General features: G+C 38.4%; 1 protein-coding gene across 1 annotated transcript in view; it reads right to left on the bottom strand.

Moving 5' to 3' along the window:
- LOC311171827 (phosphatidylinositol 3,4,5-trisphosphate 3-phosphatase TPTE2-like) overlaps window positions 1-25,510 on the bottom strand; it is a gene marked incomplete at both ends in the record, with an annotated part of 88,236 nt that overhangs the window by 35,125 nt on the left and 27,601 nt on the right. Inside the window, 8 exons of the mRNA XM_084234874.1 lie at window positions 2,414-2,502; window positions 2,604-2,685; window positions 3,464-3,524; window positions 6,051-6,115; window positions 13,333-13,396; window positions 13,535-13,634; window positions 16,728-16,886; window positions 18,439-18,492. Of these exons, the coding sequence (XP_084091000.1) occupies window positions 2,414-2,502; window positions 2,604-2,685; window positions 3,464-3,524; window positions 6,051-6,115; window positions 13,333-13,396; window positions 13,535-13,634; window positions 16,728-16,886; window positions 18,439-18,492 (674 nt within the window). The remainder of the gene's footprint in view (window positions 1-2,413; window positions 2,503-2,603; window positions 2,686-3,463; window positions 3,525-6,050; window positions 6,116-13,332; window positions 13,397-13,534; window positions 13,635-16,727; window positions 16,887-18,438; window positions 18,493-25,510) is intronic.

Here is a 25,510-nt window from a genome sequence, read left to right as displayed (position 1 = left end):
GGAAGTTATAAAAGACATTTCTTTACTTTTGTAAGCATACTGAGAATACCAAAGCTGAGTATTATCTGCATGAAAGTTCAATAAATCTAGTAAGATGACTCAAAGTTAAAGACTATTTCTAGCTCAAGACAGTGGTTTAAGAACCAATGGTGGGGCCTCCCCTTGTGGTGCAGCGGTTGAGTGCTGGGCTGCGAGGCCGGTTCGTTCCCCAGCCACCAGCAAGGGTCCCACCAAAAAAAAAAAAAAACCAATGGTGGAGTGAAAAACCTCCACCTCTCGATCAAACACATGGAAATGACAGAGAGAAATAAAAAACTAATAAAAGGGCAAGGAAACGCAGAGGATCAGGGCCTCCTCTGGTGGCTCAGCGATTGAGCACTGGGCTGCAAGGCTGCCCGCAGCTTCTGCAGTGCCGGTTCAATCCCCGGCCGCCAGCGAGGGTCCACATGGCACGAGAGACCTCTCCTGCCATGCCTGCTGCTCCCCTCAGCAGTGTACTTCAGTCCTTCTGCCTGTTCTGTTCCCCGCTCTGGCTCTGGTGAATTCTCTCACCCTCCCGCGCTTCTGACTGTACCCAGTGCTTGAATAAATAAATAAATAAATAAATAAATAAATAAATAAATAAATAAATAAGAAACTCAGAGGATCAGAAATAGAGGATTCAAACTGGTAAGTTGTAGTTAAAGTCAAGAAACCTTGAACTATTATAGGAAAAAAGAGTGAGAGAACCCACATGCTACATAAAATGAAATAAAAATGGACACTAAAATAATGTGGTTAATATAGAACACACAACAATTTCAGAATAAGTCCAAATCAAATGTCAGTATTCACAATAAATACACTAAAAATGGGGATACAGAGATTGTATTTTAATGATGCAGCTATCTGATCTTTCAAGAACACCTAAACTAAAGAATGAAACCAATATATTCACAATCATGGTGGAAGATTTTAACACATTTCTCTCAGATTCTGAAAGACCAAAAAAATAATAATTATAAAGATTTGTGTAATATGATCAACAAGGTGGATTTAATGGATACTTTGCTCAGCTCCCATGTACCTAAAATGACAGAACATATATTTTTTTCTAGAGATGCAATTACTAGTTACAGTTCCTGCCGAATCACATATTATATTGCAAAGAAAGTCTCAACAAATTCCAAAGACCTAATACCTCTGTGTAAAAAAGAGTTAACATAGTAGGCTTTAGGCTGCTATCCATACGTCTGCTTCCAAGTTTGGCCCTTGGTTAGGAAACTGGATATCAGGAGGGTTCCCCCCATTCCCTAATAATATTGGCTCAATGTGCCTTAATGGTTTATGCAAACAACATGGCTTATTTTGAACACTTGCTTTCTTTCTGGGAGATGGAAATTTTAGTGCACGTTAGGCAGAAGGTATCTGTATAACCATTGCCCAATAAAAACCTTGAACACTGGATCTCTAATGAGTTTCCCTGGTAGAAAATATTCCACATGTGGGGCCTCCCCGGTGGCGCAGCAGTTGAGTGCTGGGTTGCAAAGCTGCCCTCAGCCTCTGCAGCGCTGGTTCGATTCCTGGCTGCTCCCGGGCCACCGGAAGAGGGTCCCATATGGCGCACAGACCTCCCCTGCCGCCCGCTGCTCCCCTCAGCAGTGCACTTTGGTCCGTCTGCCGGCTCTGCTCCCCGCTCTGGCTCTGGTGAATTCTCTCACCCTCCCGCGCTTCTGACTGTACCCAGTGCTTGTATAAATAAATAAATAAATCTAAAAACAAACAAACAAACAAACAACAACATTGCTATCCATTTAAAAAAAAAGATTTAAAAAAATATTCAACAAGTGTTCTCATAAAACACTTTGAAAGGAATTTATGACATCCTGCTTATAGATTATTCACATGAGAGTGAAGTATGGATTCTCTTCTGATGTCGCCTTCCTCACTTCTCAAATTGGTAGGCTTTACAAATGACTTTGTTTTTCATTTTACCTCTACCAAAATCAACTTCCTTCTAACATTGCACTATAAAAATTCCAATAATTTTTGATTTTTGAAATAGCATTGTTGTTGGTTCCCTTACCCTTAAAAGAGTCTCAAAAAGTTTAAGAACAATCAAAATAAAACTGTTCTCATAGTTTCTAAAGTTAAACACTGCTTGCATTTTGACAGATATTTTTGCTAATCAATAATGAAGAAATCCAAATAGTCAAGAAATGGGAAAATACCCACTACCTTCTTTAGTCCTTTTATTTGTATTTTCATCCCTTTCTCTTTCCTCTTTCTTTCTCTTCTTTTACCTTAAAGCTAATAAATTACAATACTAACAACTACTAATACTGATTAAAAGCAGTACATATCTTGTTATTATATGTCAATATACTTTTCTAATTTCTTTAGAAAACAGAGAGAAAAAGAAAAATGTTTTTACCTTTGCCTCCTTTGCAGTGAATTGCTACGATGTTTTCCTTATCTTCAGTCAGCCACTCTTCTACTTCCATGGAGAATGCCATCATCTCACTAGTATTAAATGTAAGATATTTAAGTAAATTTTAAAACTTCCAAAAAATCAACCCCAATATTTAGATCTTTTCTGACAGCCCACTTTGTATAAAACTTACCTCAGAGTGGGAACATTATGATCATCAATCAAGATTCGATGAACATTATAATGGAAGAACTTAGGATCATATGCTCTTTCACCTAAAATAAATGATATGTAGAGCATATCTCTATGTCTAGTATAGTAAGTGAACAAGTTATTAATAAGTTACAGTTTTTATTAGAATTTCCTTATTCAACTTTTTTTTAATAAAAGGAGATTTCTGACTGGTTCCTGTTACTCTAAAAGGAACTCAAGGGCTTCAAAAACATAAGAATAGTAGTGATTTGTTCATCTTGAGTAACTTAAGCCCAACTTATTTTGGTTTAATAGGATTTACTTTTAATTTTCTAGAAGATTACTTACTATATTATAATAGGGTCGTTAGAATCCATAGAACAGAAGCAAATATGGGCAACCAAAATGCTTACCTCCTAAAAATGTCTACTTAACATATTGGAAGAGGGAAAATCAAGAGAGACAGAGCAGTGAGCTGTTCACAGGGATTTTTCTCCCCATCTTTTAGAGTCTTACTCTGTTCATGAGATATAACTCCTTGTGGGTTAAAGAATGCATTTGTTCAATTTTCAGAGCACAAGCTGGGAGAAAAAAAATGGAACTATTTTCTTAAACCAAATACCATTACAGCAGGCTCTTCTGAAAATGGTTCTAACTCCACTCCAGCCTTCCTCACAAGATACTGTTGTTGAGCTATCTTTTCCTACCAACAGAGCCAGTGCAAAATGGAGATTTTTTAAATTCCCTTCCCACTACTGTCAAATACATATGATTAAATGAAACCTAAAAACTGAATCACCTTCTTAAATGCAGTGATCTGTTTTCTATGTATAGTAACATAATATCTACTTATATACTTACTGCATAGATTGTAGACTCGATAGTGGTTTTGATGCTTGGTATCCAAGAACCGTGCAACTTCCTAAAAAAGATGGACACAAAACATGCATTCATATGACAACAACATAAGCCATTTCCTGGGTGTAACTGAAAATTATTATCACTTTTTATCTATTTCTTATTTAGCACCTTATGGGGTGGGATAAGAGAGTATGAACATTTTGAGTCATTGATGGCCCACTGATCATTTTCGTACTTTAAAATTTAAAAAACAGTGGGTATTATTTAAAATGCAGTTAATATCACTATACTAATATGACAATATTTCCAGCACACTTACCCATCTGAAATACATACACAGGTGCATGTATTTCTGTGCAAACAAAATGAAAATAAAGTTCAGAAAATTATTAGCATAGTACCCTCAGAACAATGTTTACTTTTAATATTGAGAAAAAGAAAATGGGTGAAAAGTAATCAATATATTAAATTGGTTACAACTGTCAGGAGGAAATAGTAAGTCAAAAATACACTCTAAGTCTGGATAGTACTAGGGTAGGAGTAATAAAAAGCTCTATACATATAAAAAGTTCCTGGCCGGCGAGAATCCCACATGGCATGGCAGACCTCTCCTGTCTTGCCTGCCGCTCTCCTCAGCAGTGTATTTCACTCAGACTGCCAGTTGTGTTCCCCGCTCTGTCTCTGGTGAATTCTCTCACCCTCCTGTACCTGTGACCTGTATTCTTGTGTATATGAATAAATAAACCTTTAAAAAAAAAAAAGCCATGCAAGCTGTATAGTTTTTCTGTCAAAATTACTGGCCTCCAAATTTATACCTGCTTAATTATCTGTACCTTCTGCTGTTTGGACTTTTAAAATTTCTGTAAAGTAGATTTCAGAGAATGTAATGTATTTTCTGCCTTTCTGAAAGGTGTATAGTTATGTAATTTCTGTATGTAAATTAAATACTTGGGCTTTCAAGAGTCTAGAAAGCAGTAAATATTAATGCTATGCCATCTAGGTATGTGTAACTAGTCTATGACATTCTCCTGACAAAACTGCCTGACAATGCATTTCTCAGAATGTATTCCCATTGTTAAGCAATACATGACTATACACACACACACACACACAGTCCTGTAGTTATATATATTATTACTGGTACATACAACAATATTGAATGAATCTTTTAGAATTTATGTTATGCATATGCCAGTTCCCAAAAAGATGTATATAATTCCACTTACGTGAAATTCAAGACAAAGTAACATAAGTTAGAATAGTAATTACATTTGGTGTGTTTGGATAGTGACTAAAAAAAGAGCAAGAACTGGGCCTCCCTGGTGGCGCAGGCGGTTGAACACCGCACTGTGAAGCTGTCGGTAGCCTCTGCAGCACGGATTCGATCCCGGCTGGCCGGCGAGAAGCCCACATGGTGCGGCAGACCTCTCCTGTCTCGCCTGCTGCTCTCCTCAGCACTGTATTTCATCAGTTTGCCTATTCTATTCCCTGCTCTGTCTATGGTGAATCCTCTCACCCTCCCGTGCATCTGGCTTATACCCCAGTTCTTGTATAAATAAATAAATCTTAAAAAAAAATAGGCTCTAATTACTTTTAAAAAAAAAGAGCAAGAACTATTCTATATTTTGATAGGGTTGTTGGCTGCATGTATGTATACCTATATATAATTTCATCAAGCTAATACTTAATATTAGTGCATCGTGCACTTGGCAGTATTTGTTTTGCCTCAATAAAAGAATTCTATATAATTATATATGCATTTAGTTAATGCATATATAACTTATATTCAGACATATACACATAATTACATATTTCTATTTTATTGACATAACAAATACTATAAATTGCACTAATGTAGACATACACATGTATGTTAACTTCTTAAAACCCCTTTTAGCTTGAATTTTATAGTAAACAGCATTTTACATTTGAGTTCATTTAAATCATAGAACCTCCATTATAATTTAGAATCTTAAGCTAACATACATTTAGCTAAAGAACGTACATTTTAGCTAAAAAATCCCAAAATGGCCACAACTCATTGCAATTCCTGCTACCAAAAGATAAAGTCTATTTTCTACTTCATAGGCCAGAGTTTGTAATGTGCTTTTCCAATAGAATGAGGATACTCACACACATATTCATACACACCAGTTTTAAGCCTGGGCTTTTAAGGACTCTGTATTCTTCTGCTTGCAGCAAACCTGAACTAGCTTGCTACTGAATGAGACAGCACATGGAGCCATCCAATCAGATCACTTGTTAGATTAGCCAATCCTCAGATTCCCAGTAGCTATCTACAGAGGCTTGAGTTAGTCCAGCTGAGATTAGTTAAACCTCTCCCAAATCAGCAGAACCCAGGTAAGACCAATCCAAAATCACAAAACATATTATCATGAATTAAGTTAATAGTATTATAAGTTACTGTGTTTGGGTGATTCATAACACAGTAAAACCTAATTTATATCAATCCATTATAATTTTTTACCTGAAACTGAATTTTTGCCATCTCAGGACCAATATTAAACTTACGACACAGTCTATGCTAACTGAAAAATATAAACATTTGTTAGATAAACACCCTTACCTTTATGGGATTCCTATAGAAAGACTGCCTTCCAGAAGATGGGAATGACATGGCAATAATACGCTCTAGAAGCCAAAATAGTCACTGTTATCTACGTCATTATAGAATGAAACAATCTGAGAACTTAATTTAAACACAATTAGCCTTTTTTTTCATAGAAAAGAACTTTTAAGGATTGAGAATGACAAAAATAAAAAGCTAGTTAATCCTCAGGATAATCAAGATAACATTAAATTATCTAATGTAATGTCCATTAAACTTGCATATGTGCTCAAGACTCAATTGTTTCCAGCCATAGTGGGTAAACTCCAGTTGACCTCAATCCAGAACTCCCTGTGGTAGCAATTTACTTCTTAAACCCCAAAGACAAAATGAGAGATCTGGGCTCCACATATCGTGGGAACTGATAGGGTGCTTTCCAATGCTCCTGATTCAGAAATTTGAAACTTACAAAACAAATACCTTATTCATTGGGGTTCTAGGAAGAAAATAAGTCTCTATGGGATCCTTGGGACCTCAGATTACTGGTAGAACTCAATAAATGCTAACAAAAAAATATGGAGTCAGGTAAAAATCCATTCAACTTCTATACTCTAACCAAGTAGCGCTGATTTGAGATGACAATACAGCTATTCTATTTTCAGGTTAAAACTATAAATATGGCAGCATGGCGGCAAGGAGACGCTGCAAGTAAGATCTCCCATTAAAAAAAGTTAATAGGGAGGAAAAGCGGCAGGTCCCAGTGAGAACTGGGACACGGAAGATAAACGGACGACTCCAGCAAACTGCCCAAAGAAGAAAGTTGCCATAAAAGAGGACCAGAAGGGAGGGAAGCGCAGAACCCTGCTCCCCTCCCCCGCCCACAAAGTCGGCACTCTCCGACCGGCAGAGAGGAGGGAAACAACAAACCAAAACGGCCAACAAGAAAAACGGACGCAGCAAGTGGGACTGTGAGTGGAAAGGAACTATTTCAGCCACCACACCCCGTGAACGGGAGCTGTGGAGCCCCTGCAGGATCCGCCGCGGAGGTGAGCTCCAGGCGCCATTAAAGAGAGCCCCGCCCCCAGGAGGAGACCAGCACCAGCACACAGCCCCGGCTGCCCGGTAAGCTTGCGCGGAAAGCGGCGCGCTGAAAAAGCAGGCGCGGATCCAGATCGGATCGCAGCTGCCCAGGTCCCCGCACCTGCGACCTAGGCTTGCGGGGAGACGCGCGGAGGCCCTCCCTGAGTGAGCAGGAACAAGGCGCCCAGGCAGGGGAGCGGGATTCAAAAGGCGCCATTCCCGCGCCACTGATCTGGGCTACAGCCCGCGTCCTGGAACTGAGGGCTTTGGAACTGAGACCCGGGGCACGAAATTAGGGGCGTGGGTTCCCCACGACGGTGGGGCACAAGGCAGACACAGCACCCCAAAGCCGTTGAGGTGTACCCTACCATCTCCGCTCTGCTCCCTGTCCCACGGGGTGGAAAATCAGCTCCCCAAGGGCTCTAGGAGAGATCTCTGGCGCCACCTAGCGACTTGAAGCCAGCACAGGCTCCTGAAGGAGCTAGTGGCCAGCTGGGGAGTTAGCCCACACCGGGCCCCTTCCGAACAAGTAGTCTGAGCCCACAGGGAGAGCGAGCACCCACAGCCAGGGCAGACCAGGCACGCAGAAGAGTGTGCCTGAGACCAGACACGCAGGGAGTGTGTCCCACATCACCATTTTAGAACAGGGACATTTCTTCAGTAAAGACTACCTGCAGAAGGCTTCCTCAGGAGCCAGAGGTGAGCGGGGGAAGTTCGCCCACGCCAGACCCCCTCTGGCCTGCAGTCCAAGCCCAGAGGGGGAGCAGGAACCCACCGCCGGGGCAGACCAGGCGCACAGGGGAGTGTGTCCCCACATCGGCATTTTAGAACAGGGACCTTTCTCCAGTAAAGACTGCTTGAAACTGACAGATGACTCCTGGAGGAACCAGAGGGGAGCAGAGAAGCCCACCCAAGATGCCGGCCAGTCCCAACAACACAGTGTCCCAACGCATACGGCAAATTAGAAAACAGACAGTAGGGAGGAGAAGAACCACACGCAACCTAGCAACTCTCCAGAGAAAAAGCACACCACAAAAAGAAAACCAGCCCCCAGATTGCAACGACAATAACTTGGAAGAATTTCTGAGCCTTCCAGAAAGAGAATTTAAAATTGCCGTGATTAAAAAACTGACAGAAGTCATAAAGGAAAACAATGATAAGGGAAAAATAATCAACGATCAGAAGAATGCAATTGAGTCCCTAGAGAGGGAAAACAATGGTCAGAAGAAAGAAATTGAGTCCCTAAAGAGGGAAGTAAAAGAAATGCAGGAGATCAAAGAATTAATGGAAGAACTAAAGAATTCTGGGAAAAGCAATGAAAGCAGAATAGATGAAATGGAAGAACGAATAAGTAATCTTGAAGACACAGAAATAAAAAGAACCAAAACAGAAAAGGAAAGAGAAGTACGAAGGAAAAAGAACGAAGAAAGACTTCGGGAACTATCTGACTCCATGAGGAAAGGAAATATAAGAGTTATAGGAATACCAGAAGGAGAGGAGAGAGATGTAGGAACAGAGAAAATATTCAAAGAGATAATTGAAGAGAACTTCCCAAATGTGAAGAAGGAGCTGAAAATTGATATACAAGAAGCAAGAAGAACACCAAACTTCCACGACGAAAGGAAAAATACAGCAAGACACATAATAGTAAAGCTCCCAAGAATCCAGGACAAGGAAAAAATAATGAAGCTGGCAAGAGGGAAGAAACAGATAACATTCAAAGGAAAACCAATCAGGCTGACATCAGACTTCTCCGAAGAAACACTACGGGCAAGGAGAGAGTGGAGGGACATAGTCAACAGACTCCAAGAAAACAGATGCCAACCAAGAATACTCTATCCCGCAAAGCTCTCCTTCCTCTTTGAAGAAAGAATATGGACCTTCCCAGACAAACAGAAACTCCGGAATTTCATTGCAACTAAACCCCCACTCCAAAAAATACTACAAGGAGTCCTAAAGCCAGAACCTCAGAGGGACGAATAACAATGAAAGAAGGCCAAAAAAAAAAAAGTTATTAAAAGAATAAATAAATAAAATCAAAGGAAAGACAAACACAATGGCAAATACAGATGTTAACATATCAATATTAACTCTAAATGTAAATGGACTAAACTCTTCAATAAAAAGACACAGAGTTGCAGCCTGGATTAAGAAACAAAACCCAACCTTTTGCTGTCTCCAGGAAACACATTTAGCTACAAAAGATAAAAATAGGCTCAAAGTTAAAGGATGGAAAACAATCCTACAAGCAAATGGACCAAAAAAGAAAGCAGGAACAGCTATACTTATATCAGATAAAACAGATTTCAAACTCAAAAAGATAAAAAGAGACCCCAATGGTCACTACATTATGATCAAGGGGACAATACTTCAAGAAGAAATAACACTCATTAACATATACTCACCAAACGAAGGAGCACCAAAATATATCAGACAACTGTTGTCCTCTCTGAAAACAGACATCAAAGAAAACACATACGTAGTGGGAGACTTCAACACACCACTATCAACAATGGATAGATCAACAAGACAAAAAATAAGTAAAGAAACCAAAGCTCTAAATAAGGACCTAGAGCAATTGGGCTTAACAGACATCTATAGAACACTAAACCCCCAAAAAACGGAGTACACATTTTTCTCAAGCGCACACGGATCATTCTCCAGGATTGATCACATACTGGGGCACAAGACAAACATCAACAGATACACCAAGATTGAAATCATATCAACCATCTTTTCTGACCATGAAGGCATCAAACTAGAAATAAACCATAAAAAGAAGGCAAGGAACTTTCCTACCTCATGGAGATTAAAAACCACACTACTGGAAGACCATTGGACTAATGAGGAGATCAAAGAAGAAATTAAAAAATTTTTTGAATTGAACGACAAGGAGGACACCAATATCCTAAATGTATGGGATGCAGCAAAAGCAGTAATAAGAGGAAAATATATAGCAATAGAAGCTCACATCAAGAAACAAGAAAGAACGCAAAGAAACATCCTATTCTCGAAGCTCAAAGATCTAGAAAAAGAACAACAAAAAAAACCCAAAACCAGTAGAAGAAAAGAAATAATAAAAACCAAAGCAGAAATAAATGAAATTGAAACTAAAAAAATAATCCAAAAGATCAATGAAACCAAGAGCTGGTTCTTTGAAAAAATCAATAAAATAGACAAACCCCTAGCCAGGCTCACAAAGGAAAAAAAAGGGAGAAAGCACAAATAAACAGGATCATCAATGAAAGAGGAGAAATCACAACGGACACAGCAGAAATCAAAAGAATAATCAGTAACTACTATGAACAGTTATATGGAAACAAGTTTAACAATCTAGAGGAGATGGACAAATTCCTACAACTCTACAATCACCCAAAGCTAGATAAAGAAGAAATAGAACACCTAAACAGACCAATTACAATTAGCGAAATTGAAATGGTAATCAAAAACCACCCCAAAAACAAAAGCCCAGGACCTGATGGATTTACAAATGAATTCTACCAAACATTCAGAGACGAATTAGTGCCTATCCTTCACAAACTCTTCCAAAAAATTGAGAAGGAAGGGAAAATACCAAACATGTTTTATGAAGCCAACATTACACTAATACCAAAACCGAACAAGGACAACACAAAAAAGGAAAACTACAGGCCAATCTCCCTAATGAACACTGATGCAAAAATCCTCAATAAAATTTTAGCTATCAGAATCCAACAATGTATCCATAAGATAATTCACCACGACCAAGTAGGATTCATTCCAGGGACACAAGGATGGTTTAACATCCGAAAATCAATCAACGTTATCCAACACATCAACAAAAAGAAATATAAAAACCATATGATAATATCAATAGATGCCGAGAAAGCTTTCGACAAAGTGCAACACCCATTCATGATAAAAGCCCTTGAAATTCTTGGGATACAAGGAACATACCTCAACATCATAAAGGCCATCTATGACAAGCCAACAGCCAGTATCATTCTCTATGGTGAAAAGCTGAAAGCAATTCCATTAAGATCTGGAACAAGACAAGGATGTCACTCTCACCACTGCTTTTCAATATAATACTGGAAGTCCTAGCCAGAGCAATAAGACAAGAGAAAGACATCCAAGGAATCCAAATAGGAAAAGAAGAAGTCAAACTATCACTATTTGCAGACGATATGATATTATACATAGAGAACCCCAAAAACTCCACAGAAAAGCTAATTCAACTCATCAATCAGTTCAGTAAAGTGGCAGGATACAAAATCAACATGCAAAAGTCAGTAGCCTTCCTATACACAAACAATAAATCTGAAGAAGAAGAAATCAAAAAGACCATCCCTTTTGTTATTGAAACAAAAAAAATCAAATATTTGGGAATAAATCTAACAAAAGAGGTAAAGGACCTATACATACAAAGTAAACTATAAAACACTATTAAAAGAAATAGAAGAAGACACAAAGAAATGGAGAGACATCCCCTGCTCATGGATTGGAAGAATAAACATTATTAAAATGGCCATCCTTCCAAAAGCAATATACAGATTCAATGCTATTCCAATCAAAATTTCAATGTCATTCTTCAAAGAAATAGAACAATTATTGATGAAATTCATATGGAATCACAAAAAACCCTGAATAGCCAAAGCTCTCCTGAAAAAAAAAGAAGGGAATGGAGGCATCACACTCCCAGACTTCAAACTATACTACAAAGCCATAATCATCAAAACTGCATGGTATTGGAACAAGAACAGACATACAGACCAATGGAATCGAATAGAAAATCCAGAAATAAACCCACAGATTTATGGTCAACTAATCTTTGACAAAGGAGCAAAGAATATGCATTGGAGCAAAGAAAGTTTGTTCAATAAATGGTGCTGGAAAACTGGGTCGCTACATGCAAAAGAATGAAGCTTGACCACTACCTCACACCATACACAAAAATCAACTCAAAATGGATTAAAGAACTAGCCATAAGACCTGAAACCATAAAATATATAGAAGGAAATATAGGCAAAACACTACGTGATTTGCACATCAAAGACATCTTTACAGACACATCACCCAAAGCAGTGATAGTGAAGGCAAAGATAAACAGCTGGGACTACATCAAATTAAAGAGCTTTTGCACAGCAAAAGAGACAATAACAAAAACAAAGAGAAACCCCACCGACTGGGAGAACATTTTTGCACCCAACACTAATGATAAAGGACTGATCACAAAAATCTGCAAAGAGCTGATGAGACTCAACAACAACAAAGAAAATAATCCAGTCAAAAAATGGGCAGAAGAGCTAAAAAGAAACTTCTCTGAAGAGGAAATGCAAATGGCCAACAGGCATATGAAAAAATGTTCAACATCACTTGTCATCAGGGAAATGCAAATCAAAACTACCATGAGATACCATCTTACACCAGTGAGAATGGCACATATTAAAAAAACTAGCAACAACAAATGTTGGTGAGGGTGTGGAGAAAAAGGAACTCTTCTGCACTGTTGGTGGGAGTGCAAACTGGTCCAACCATTGTGGAAAGCTGTGTGGAGATTTCTGGACCTACTAAACATAGAGCTTCCATATGATCCAGCAATTCCACTCCTACGTATTTACCCAAAGGACACAGAAACATCAATTCCAAAGAACACCTGCACCCCTATGTTTATAGCAGCACTGTTTACAATAGCTAAGCTTTGGAAACAACCCAAATGCCCAAAAATAGATGACTGGATCAAGAAGATGTGGTACATATATACCATGGAATATTACTCAGCATTCAAAAAAGATAAACACATGCAATTTGCAGCAACATGGATGGCGCTGGAAGGGATCATGCTCAGCGAAATAAGCCAGAAAGAAAAAGAAAAATACCGGATGGTCTCACTCATAGCAGGAATCTAGAAAACTTAAATAAGGGACCAGGAAAATGAATATAAGAAAGTGAAAATCAAAATCAACAAAAAACTATGAACCAGAGACACTTTTAGGGGGGCGGGGGCGGGAGGGGAGGGATTGGGGTCAGAATGGGGGGGCTGCAATTGTATGGGGAATATAACAATAAAATTTATAAAAAAAAAACTATAAATATGTCTCACCATAAAAGCATATGTCTTCATGGACAAAGAATGCTTTGAAAGAGCATGGCTTAGACAAGGCAAGAACAAAATAAACATAACTACTCACACATAAGAAAAATGTGAAGTTATATAAGTAAATCAACAAACTTCACAAACCAGTAACATAAGTGAGGTCTAGGTCAAATCCATCCTTTTTGTATCGTCGTTTGTTTTCTGAAACCTGAAATATTAAAACAGTAAGAATTTGTAAAACATAAACCAACATAAAATAAAGAACATTATATAGATAACTACAACCCTTGCCAATATTTCTGAAACACATTTTTTCTGAGTAATAATTATGTTTTGCCTCACTTACCATCCTTCTGGTCACCTTTTCAAGTTGTCTTTTTTGATTAGCCAGGTGAAGAATTCTTATCAGAATAATAAACCGTAGAGGCCGAAATAAAATTGTGATTCTTCTAACAATAAATTAAAAAGATCAATATTTTATTAGGAAACAGATGATAAAAAAAACTAACAGGATTCTGCCAATATGGGCTAAGTCTAGAACAATGATTCTTAATCAGTGGCAACTTTGCACCCCCACCCATGTGCTTCCCACCCACTTACCTGGGAAAAATTTGTCAATATCTAGAAACAATTTTGTGATCACAACTGTGAATATATCACACTACTTGCATCTAGTGAGTTGCCACCAGGAATATTGCTAATCATCATCGAAAAAGACAGCCCTATAGCAAAGAACTATCTGATCCAAAATATCAATAGTGCTGAGGTTGAGAAGCTCTGGTCTAGACAAATAGTTATGTGATAAAATCTTAGAATCTATAGATTAACTTTAATGGTTTCAGATGAGCATTTTCAGTCTTATTCCCATCAAAACAAACTGATGTTCTTGTTCACTTTTGCATTCCATGCGTAACAGAGGTTGAATAGAGCTAACACACTTCAGGCAGGCAGCAGAGTGAGACATTTCCCCAGGGTGTTCATTGCTTTCTCTCCTACCATCAGAAACAGCAAGGCAGAAAACTGATGGGTTAACTAGTGCTTCTCTAACTTGAAAGTGCATACTGATTTAGTGGGTCCAGAGTGGGACCTGAAATGTTTTTCTTTCTTCATCTAGCAAGCTTCTAGGTGATGAAGAGGTTGCTGGTTGAAGGACCACACAGGTTCTGATTATTTTCAAATTCCAAAAGTTTCATTGGGACCTGAGCTGAAGTCCTGAGGAGCTGGGGTGCAAAAAGAAGCAAGCTATTTGATTAATGAATAAGCCTAGTGAGTCACTCAATATCTACATCCTAATATCTGCTCTTCTTTTCCTCATTGCCACAATGGGAAAAAGCCCATCAGTCTCACAGTTTCCTGGTCCCCAACAGTTCCAAGTTTGCTTCAGCCTTATTCATTTCAACTATACAACAAAACCCTGCTTCTATTCATGTCACCCAAATTTCTGTTCCATTTCCTTTTTTGAAGGTCATTATCTGTAGTCACTGAAATTTTGCTTATGCTCAAACCAAGGCACTTTTGGTTATAGGAGAAAACCAGGAATTTCATCTGTAAGGAATTTGTGGTTGAAGCTCAAGTGGGGATTTTGTGGGAGTTTCAAAATGTAATAAAGTTAAAGTTAGTACAAAAGGCAAAATCCTCAGTTCCTTTTTCAAGTGTTCCATCTTCATTGAATTAAAGGTTCTTAGTGTATATTCCTTTCATTAGTCCCAATATCACCATCCTTTAGTTTCTAAGTATGTAGAAATTTATTTAGAACATTTCATTTTCAAGCAATTTATCTGGCACAGAATCAGCACATTCAGAGTTAAAAATATTAAACAAAATGAAAGCCACAAAATAGGCACACACAAAAAAGGACAAACTTTAGGAGAGGTGATTCACGTGATTCATTCTTACCTGGGGAGATCATTAAGAAACCTATAATCATAGAACATATAAACAATATTAACTAGTAGAGTCACCACAATAATGCCAGCATCCAAGGAGTTAAGTACATCAGAAAAATAAGGTTTCATCCTGTAATATAAAACAAACAAACAAACAAAAAGCTTATGTCCTCTTAAAGAAGAGAAAAGAATATTTTAAGAGCATAAATCATTCTACTCATTCCCATTAAGAATTGTACTTAAATTGTTTAAAATACATTTACTAGACTAGACTAAGGGGGCAATATTCATATTCACTATTTTAACAAAACACGACAAAAGCATCAATGTGGCAATGTAGGGATAGTAATAACTATAGCCAAATCATTGAATAAGCAGCAAGCACTGCCTCCATGCAAGTGGGAGAGAAGTGTGGAAAGCTGGGCAGTATGCCTGGACAATGGAGAGTATCATAGCCGGAGAGCTTACAAGGAGAGCCTGTAAGAGGGAGGGGGTCCACTATCTTGGTTTGCAAACTCCTTCTCTGGTTTTGCACCCACACTGGAATAATCCCCATGGGCTGGTGTGGCCATCCCTGGGCTGCATTTCCATCCACTGCACCACCTTCCTCCATAACACTGGCTCCTTCAATCATAGGCACTGATGCTCCAGGAAGTTTCCTCCCATTCCAGGATAGTCACTTTCAGGCTCTTAATAACTTAGAAGGGGGCAACTGCCCTTAGTTCAAAGGCATAAGGATATCAGTTCAGCAGGAGAGGATACAAGTTGCCTTTTGAAATGCTCTGGATAAAGTGAAGCTGGGGAATTTAATCCCTGAGCAGTTCAGCTCCAAGGCTTGGCCCATTCCATTTATCTTCCTGGAAAGCCAACAAGCCGAGAAATTCAGTTGCTGCCTCACTACCAAGCCTCCCTGGCAGAATGAACATGCCTTATCTCTTCTGTACCTTATTTTATTTTTATATTAACTGAGGTAGAAAGCTGTTCAGATTTAACATCTTTTCTATAGTGTACTGTCAGCTTTTATTTGGATTCAACTCTTAAATGAAAGTATTAATATTTTACATAAATGCTCCCCCCCCTTTTTTTTTAAATTTATACAAGCACTGGGTACAGTCAGAAGTGCGGGAGGGTGAGAGAATTTACCAGAGCCAGAGTGGGGAACAGAACAGGCAGACTGACAAAGTACACTGTTGAGGGGAGCAGCAGGCGGCAGGAGAGGTCTGCGTGCCATGTGGGAGCCTCGCTGGAGGCTGGGGATCAAACCGGTGCTGCAGAGGCTGCGGGCAGCTTCGCAGCCCAGCGCCCAACCACTGCGCCACCAGGGGAGACCCATAAATGTTCCTCTTAATGTGCATGTAGACACATAAGCTGCCTGGCCACATTTTGCAAACCCTTTAAGCTTTACCTTGAAAGAACCATCTAGAATACATTTATGGAGACTACAGTGCCAGTTGCAACAGTAATATTAAAAGCCCAATCTAGTAGAAATTGGGATTTTGACTACTATTTCTCTTGTAGACCAGGCCTTCAAGGAGAGTTATTTTGAAAAAGTGGGAAACATTTGTTCGGAGTGACTTGGTAATTATTTAGAGATACTTCTCATAGCAGTACATAATAGCTTTATGTGTTTTTAAAAAAATTAGTCAAACTTACCCATCTACATATACTCGAAGAAGAACATCGATGAGGAAAAATAAAGCAATAGCTAAAGAAATTAAACGATATTCCAAATGACTGAACATTGCATTATCAGTGACAAGGTCTGTAATGACGAGGGACACATCCAAAAAGATCAGCAAAATTCCAAATATTCTACAATAAATAAAATAAACTGGTTTTCAACCCTATGGTTAGACTACAATGATCTGATACCAAAATGTCATTATTTAGGATTAAGTTGTCCAGTAGTAGGGAGAACTGCATTGCCTTAAAATCTCAAAAAAATTATTCAGTCTTGACTCAGTAGAAGCAGTTGTTAAGGAAATAAAATTCCTTACATAGGTGGAACTGGAGGGAATATGTCAAGTGAAATAAGCCAGAAGGAGAAAGACAAATACTGGATGGTTTCACTCATAATGCAGGATATAGAAAACAAACAAACAAAAGGAAACAGACAAAACTAAACCAAACCCACCCTAGAAATCTGACTATAGAATTGAGACTACCACAGGGGGTGGGAAGCCGAGGGGAGAGGAAACCAGTGGACTATTGTGGAAGACTATGGATGCCTTGGTGGTAGGCATGGTATGGTAACTTACATCTGAAGAGGTGTGAACTGTATCTTTGAGTCATATACAGTATTGTAAATCAATGTGACCTTAACAAAAAAATAATTTAAAAAAGGAAATAAAATTTCCACCAAATGACATCATGTCATCATACCCTTTTACAGTGGGTATATCAGACTAATATGCCAAATAGAAAAGCTAAACTGAGTTAAAATTACATGCCTCTCCTTGTAAACTGTTGTTAAAATTTGCAAAATTTATAAGGATTCCCACCAATTTCTTATAATAAATAAGACCTAATCAATCTTAATAATTTTTAAGAATTTAGTAAAAAAAAAAGTGAAAGACTAATAAAATCCCCTAAAAGACCACTTTGACCAATAAGATTTTTTATCAATGAGATTCTTCAACAAGCATAAGATTACATATTAATGGGTACTTTTAACACAGTGCTGGGCACATGATAAAGCATTAAATTTCATAATTATCTACATGTTGAACTCTAAAGTAACTTTCTCAGTCTTTCTCTTGTATATTAAACATATTCTCCAGAAGTTATACTATTTGTATAATCTGAAAATGAGTAAATTCATCTACAGAATATATTTTTAAAATTGCAATGAAAATGAAAATATTTCAAATTTAAGAGGAAATACATTTTGTGAATCTGTATCATAGTATGAAATCTTACTCTGATATGGAGAAAAAGCCAAAGCAGAATGGTTCAGGATAAAGGAGAAACTTTATATGAATAAGGGATTTAATACAACACCATGCTTTTAGAATTTTAAGATGTATGCTCATTATTTTTATTTTTACAGGTACAAAAATATATTAATATGCTACTATTAGACTTAGGAAAATACCTTTTTTTTTAAGTCTTACTGTTATGCTTAAATTAAAATTCTAAGACACAGTGAAGGGTGAATGAAGCATGTGTGCCAAAATATAGTTATGTAAATGAATGACAAAAAATCCAAGATAAATTAGTTTACATCATATGGGGGCCCAGGGGTTACTGCAACATATTGACAATGAAAATGTCTTCTTTTTCCTTCCAAATATTTTATAATTAAAACAATTGATATTAAATATTATACATATTTAATAAGCTCTCTTTCTAAGGTGTCACTTACCTGAATGTGAAGGATGCTACAATTAAGTGAATAATTTTTTTCATTATGTTGCCCCTGCAAAAAAGTAAATACAAAATTTCAGAGTCTAAGAGCTTATCACGGATTTCTTCTAATATGTAATATTAATTAACCAATAAACAAAGGCCTTTATAAATAGAATTTTAACAGAAAATTCTTCACAAGTTGCATAAAAAGTTCTTTTCATTAATCATTGTAAATGTTTTACCTTTCTGCTTCATGACATTTTTCACTTTCATATGTAAAATATATACAAGTAAAACACTAAACTTTGAAGGTTTAATAACATTGCCCTTGCCTACAAAGCCCCAATGCCAACTTTATGGTAATATTAAACTTGAGATCATCAAGTAAAGCAACACAGCATGGAAACAGAAGGGAGTGGCAAAAGAGCTCTGTGTTCCTGCTCTCATTAATGAACTGTGGGATCCTGGACAAGTCAGTGAAACTTGCTATATCTGTTTTCACATCAGTAAAATAATGAACTTCATGGATAGGTGGAAAGTAAAGGACACATTTGCCCTGTAATATATATTTCTTGAAACAAGACATCTTCTGAATAAGACAGCTAAAACATTAAAGAGTCACATATACGGTTGCAAGTGCACTTTGGAGATGAGGATTTTAGTAAGAAGCATCTCAAAGGAGAAACACCGGAGAGACTGGGTTCTTTTCCTTAAATAGGAGGAGAAAGATTGTTGGACTCTATAGATTGAAACAGGGTAGCTGTTGGGGAGCAATTTCTTGCCATGTTGAAGCTTCCAACAAGAACTCAAATTTCACAACTTGTGGGACTGATCCCAAGGTAGTGCTCTTAGTCTGTGCCCAAAACTGGGGAATGGAAAAGACATGCGCTAAACAGAGGTGGGGCACTGCCCATATATGATGATGGATGAACACTGGTAAGCTAACCTGAGGTGAGCACCTCACTCCCTCTAGCCTCCTCCTTTCTTCACTTGTGCCCATCACCTCTACACAGGCTGAGGACGATGTGGCTGAAGAACTGATTGACTAAAAGAGGTGAATTCTCCCGTGAGGTTGTCATTCTCTTAATAAAAGCCTCTTCTGACACCACACAGACTAATGTGTCTCTGGGTAACAAAGAAATGCAATAATAAATCTGAACTTGTCTAACAAAGTCAACATACAGAATTATACCTGTAAGAATTATGGGGCTCAAAAGCATGGCTTGAAGAAAATTTTGCCCTTACTATCTCTTTTGGTGCTGACCAAAACTACTCCAAGTAAATATATAATTCAGTTTTTTTGTTTGTTTTGTTTTTAAAGAGTGTGCTGTACAAATGCAGCTTCAAACATTGTGTGCAAAAGTTTGCAGGGAAAGGACTTTGTCTTGATAACTTTACATCCAAAATAGTATGGTTCAAATTTGGAAGAGACAGACAGGCACTCTCTAACATACAGAAACTCAAAGCATAACAGTCATGTAACTTTCTGAAAAATAATTTATACAATGAAGTGCTCAAGTCAACTGAGCAGTGAATCAAAATGAAGATGGTAGGAATAAGGATATACCTTTCAGAGAAAGGGTGTTAAGAAATGAAATCAAAATTCAGGAATTTAAATATTGTTGTAATGTGGCAAGTGGAAATGTAAAATATCATTCTATAAACAAATAAATAACAAAATTCTCGATAATAGTATGGATTTAAATTTGTAGGTTTTCTCACACAGTTTAAGATGTAATGTTTTTAAGTACAAATAAAAACGTTTCATTTCTTATCTTCTGGTCTAAGTTCAGTTTAATGTGGATATTGAGAAATAAAGGCATAATTGTGTTTTCTAAAAACAGGTTTGTAAATTTCATATTAGTAAAAAATGAAATGGATAAAATATCAATTTATAGCAAATTAGACAAAAAAATGTTTTTGGCCACTTCAAAGGGAGTTTACCCTTGGTGCTCTCTCTACAAGCCCATGGTATTTTTGAAGTTCAAAAATTCTTTTTATATTTTGGATATACAAATCCAAAACAACCCTATTTGCAAAATACAGAAAAAATTTTAAAAGAAAATATCAAGGAAGTGTTTAATACATAAAGCAAAGTAAGGTGGTAGAAAATAAAGCATAACGTATCAGAAATGACAACATATAAATGAAACTTGAGTGTAAAAGTTCATAGCCACATTATTCACAATAGGTCAAAATTGGAAATAATAATATCAATCAATGGTTGAATGGATAAGAAAATACAGTATATTCATGTAATGGAATGCAACTCAGCAATAAAAAGAAACAGACTACTGATACATTTTAATATGGAAGACTCTGGCCCTTCCTGGTGGCACAAGCAGCACTATGACACTATCCTGAGCCAGGCAGGTGATTTACATGGTGCAGCAACCCTCTCCTGACTTGTCTGCTGCTCCCCTCAGCAGTGTATTTCAGTCAATCTGCCGGTTCTGTTCCCCACTCTGTCTCTGGTGAATCCTCTCACCCCCTCATACCTCTGACCTGTACCCCAATTCTTATATGCATAAACAAATAAATATTTAAAAAAATATGGACTGTATTGTGCAAAGTGCAGTGTATTGTGCTAAGTAAAAGGAACTAATTTAAGTTGATTATATTCTGTTCAATTCCATTAAATGACATTCTAGAAAAAGTAAAACTATGGGGAGAGAAAATAGATCAGTAATTACCAAGGGCTGGGCTTGAGGAAGGTGCTGAACACAAAGGAATCTGAAAAATTTTGAGGGGATTTTAGACTTTGCTCTGTGTGATGATTCTAAGGGTGGTGACAAAGGTGTTAGTCACAAGTCACAGAATGGCTACAAAATGATACAACTCATTACATATAAGTTGTACCTAAAGTAAAAAAAAAAAACTTCTAGTATGCTGCAAATTATACCTTCATGTGTGAAAAATGTGTTGTAATCCAAAGATTAGTAAAAAACATGGAATAGAGTCTGGAAACAGACTATGTTAGGTTGCATAATAATCATTGAAAAATCATTGAAGAAGATAAACTTTTTCAATAACTGATTCACTCAACTCGTGAGTGCCTACTACATGCCACTGAAGATACAGCAGTCAACAAAATGGGCAAAATTTTTTTCATGATGTTTGTATTTTTGTAAAGACCATAAATAAAATAGTTAAATATAACATAGTAAGTTATAAGGTGGTAACTACAATAGAGATTATTGAAACAGGGCAAGAACAATGGAGGGGATGCAATTTTGATTTGGGAAAAAACTAGGAGTCACTTAGGAAAAAAGTAGAATCCTACATTTTATACCTTAACATAAAATATGTACTAGGAAAAAATTTTATTTAATGTGGAGGATAAATTTTAAAAATACAATATATATTGGTGAATACATTAAAATATTGAGTAGAAAATGACTTTCTAAGAAACTAAAGATAAAAATCATAAAAGTACAGATATACTCAATTATACAAAAATTATAAACTATAACATAAAGAAAAGCTAAACACCTAGAGGAAGGTGCTAGCCCTTTGCATAATATTAAAAGGGTGGATATAGGGAAGGCGGATCAACATGGCGGTGAGGAAACGCTGCGAGTAAGATCTCCCATTAAAAAAAGTTAATAGGGAGGAAAAGCAGCAGGTCCCAGTGAGAACTGGGACACGGAAGATAAATGGACGACTCCAGAAAACTACCAGAAGAAGGAAGTTGCCATAAAAGAGGACTAGAAGGGATGAAAGCTCAGAACCCTGCTACCCTCCCCCATCCACAAAGCTGGCACTCTCCGACCAACAGGAAGGAGGAAAAAACAAAAAAACTAAAACAACCAACAAGAACAAACTACGCATCAAGCAGGACTGTGAGTGGCAAGGAACTATTTCAGCCACCACACCCCGTGAACTGGAGCTGTGGAAAACCCTGCAGGATTCGCTGCGGAGGTGAGTGAACGGCTCCAGGCGCCATTAGAGAAAAACAAAGACTCCCGGAGACCTACACACAGCCCCAGGACAGCTGGTAAGCTTGTGCGGAAAAGCAGCATGCTTGAAAAGCAAACACGGATCGCAGCTGCCCAGGTCCCTGCGCCTGCGACCTAGGCTTGCAGGGAGATGCGCGGGGGCCCTCACTGAGGTGAATGTCCCTCACTAACCAAGCGCCTGGGGAACGGGAGCAGGGTGCAAAAGGTGCCATTTCTGCGGACACTGAACTGGGCTACAGCCTTCGTTGTGGACCTGAGGGCTTTGGAACTGAGACCCGGGGCACGAAAATCGGGGTGTGGGTTCCCCACGATGGTGGGGCACAATGCAGACACAGCACCCCAAAGCCGTTGAGGACTTTCCCACCACTCCCACTCTGTTCCCTGTCCCACGGGGTGAAAAAACAGCTCCCCAAGGACGCTAGGAGAGATCTCTGGCGCCACCTAGCGACCAGAAAAAAAAATCACCAACACCCCATAGAACAGGGACCTTTCTTCAGAAAAGACTGCTTGAAACTGGCAGAAGGCTCCCGGAGGAGCCAGTGGTGAGCTGGAAAGTTCGCCCATGCCAGGCCCCTTCTGACCAGCAATCCAAGCCCAGAGGGGGGGCGGGCACCCATGGCCAGGGCAGACGGGGCGCGAGGAGAGTGTGCCTGAGACTGGGCACGCAGGGAGTGCCCCGCATCGCCATTTTAGATCAGGGACATTTCTCCAATAAAGAATGCCTGAAACCAGCAGAAGGCTCCTGGAGGAGCCAGAGGTGAGCTGGGAAGTTCGCCCACGCCAGGCCCCTTCTGGCCTGCAGTCCGAGCCCAGGGGGGAGCGGGAACCCACCGCCGGGGCAGACCAGGCACGCAGGGAGTTCGTCCCGCATCGCCATTTTAGAACAGGGACATTTCTTCATAAAGATTGCCTGAAATCAGCAGAAGGCTCCTGGAGGAGCCAGAGGTGAGCTGGAAGTTTGCCCACACCAGGCACCTTCTGGCCTGCAGTCCAAGCCCAGATGGGGAGCGGGAACCCACCGCCGGGGCAGACCAGGCACGCAGGGAGATCGTCCCGCATCGCCATTTTAGAACAGGGACATTTCTTCAGTAAAGACTGCTTGAAACCGACAGATGGCTCTTGGAGGAGCCAGAGGGGAGCGGAGAAGTTCACCCAAGATGCTGGCCAGTCCCAGCAACACAGTGTCCCAATGCATACGACAAATTAGAAAACAGACAGTAGGGAGTAGAAGAACGACAAGCAACCTAGCAACTACTCAGGAAAAAAGCACACCACAAAAAGAAAACCACCCCCCAGATTGCAACAACAGTAACTTGGAAGAACTTCGGAACCTTCCAGAAAGAGAATTTAAAATTGCCATGATTAAAAAAATGACAGAACTCATAAAGGAAAACAATGATAAGGGAAAAATAATCAATGATCAGAAGAATGAAACTGAGTCCCTAAAGAGGGAAATGTAGGAGATCAAAAAATGCAGGAGATGTAAAAGAAATTCAGGAGATCAAGAGGTAAAAGAAATGCAGGAGATCAAAGAATTAATGGAGGCAATAAAAAACTCTGGGAAAAGCAAAGAAAGCAGAATAGATGAAATGGAAGAACAAATAAGCACTCTTGAAGACACAGAAATAAAAAGAACTAAAACAGAAAAGGAAAGAGAAGTAAGAAGGAAAAAGACCGAAGAAAGACTTCGGGAACTATCTGACTCCATGAGGAAAGGAAATATAAGAGTTATAGGAATACCAGAAGGAGAGGAGAGAGATGTAGGAACAGAGAAAATATTCAAAGAGATAATTGAAGAGAACTTCCCAAATGTGAAGAAGGAGCTGAAAATTGATATACAAGAAGCAAGAAGAACACCAAACTTCTACGACAAAAGGAAAAATACAGCAAGACACATAATAGTAAAGCTCCCAAGAATACAGGACAAGGAAAAAATAATGAAGCTGACAAGAGGGAAGAAACAGATAACATTCAAAGGAAAACCAATCAGGCTGACATCAGACTTCTCCGAAGAAACACTACGGGCAAGGAGAGAGTGGAGGGACATAGTCAACAGACTCCAAGAAAAACAGATGCCAACCAAGAATACTCTATCCCACAAAGCTCTCCTTCCTCTATGAAGAAAGAATAAGGACCTTCCCAGTCAAACAGAAACTCTGGAATTTCATTACGACTAAACCCCACTCCAAAAAATACTACAAGGAGTCCTAAAGCCAGAACCTCAGAGGGACGAATAACAATGAAAGAAGGCCAAAAAAAAGTTATTAAAAGAATAAATAAATAAAATCAAAGGAAAGACAAACACAATGGCAAATACAGATGCTAACATATCAATATTAACTCTAAATGTAAATGGACTAAACTCTTCAATAAAAAGACAGAGTCGCAGGCTGGATTAAGAAACAAAACCCAACCTTTTGCTGTCTCCAGGAAACACATTTAGCTGCAAAAGATAAAAATAGGCTCAAAGTTAAAGGATGGAAAACAATCCTACAAGCAAATGGACCAAAAAAGAAAGCAGGAACAGCTATACTTATATCAGATAAAACAGATTTCAAACTCAAAAAGGTAAAAAGAGACCCCAATGGTCACTACATTATGATCAAGGGGACAATACTTCAAGAAGAAATAACACTCATTAACATATATTCACCAAACGAAGGAGCACCAATATATATCAGACAACTATTGTCATCTCTGAAAACAGACATCGGAGAAAACACATATGTAGTGGGAGACTTCAACACACCACTAACAACAATGGATAGATCAACGAGACAAAAAATAAGTAAAGACACTAAAGCTCTAAATAAGGACCTAGAGCGCTTGGGCTTAACAGACATCTATAGAACACTAAACCCAAAAAAAACCGGAGTACACATTTTTCTCAAGTACACAAGGATCATTCTCCAGGATCGATCACATACTGGGGCACAAGACAAACATCAACAGATACACCAAGATTGAAATCATACCAACCATCTTTTCTGACCATGAAGGCATCAAACTAGAAATAAACCATAAAAAGAAGGCAAGGAACTCTCCTACCTCCTGGAGATTGAAAACCACACTACTGGAAGACCACTGGACTAATGAGGAGATGAAAGAAGGAATTAAAAAATTCTTTGA

The sequence above is a fragment of the Talpa europaea genome (genome assembly GCF_964194135.1).
Source record: "Talpa europaea genome assembly, chromosome: 6".
Lineage (NCBI taxonomy): Eukaryota > Metazoa > Chordata > Mammalia > Eulipotyphla > Talpidae > Talpa > Talpa europaea.
Note: the sequence above shows the minus strand (reverse complement) of the source record. Positions and strands in the feature narration are given on the sequence as shown.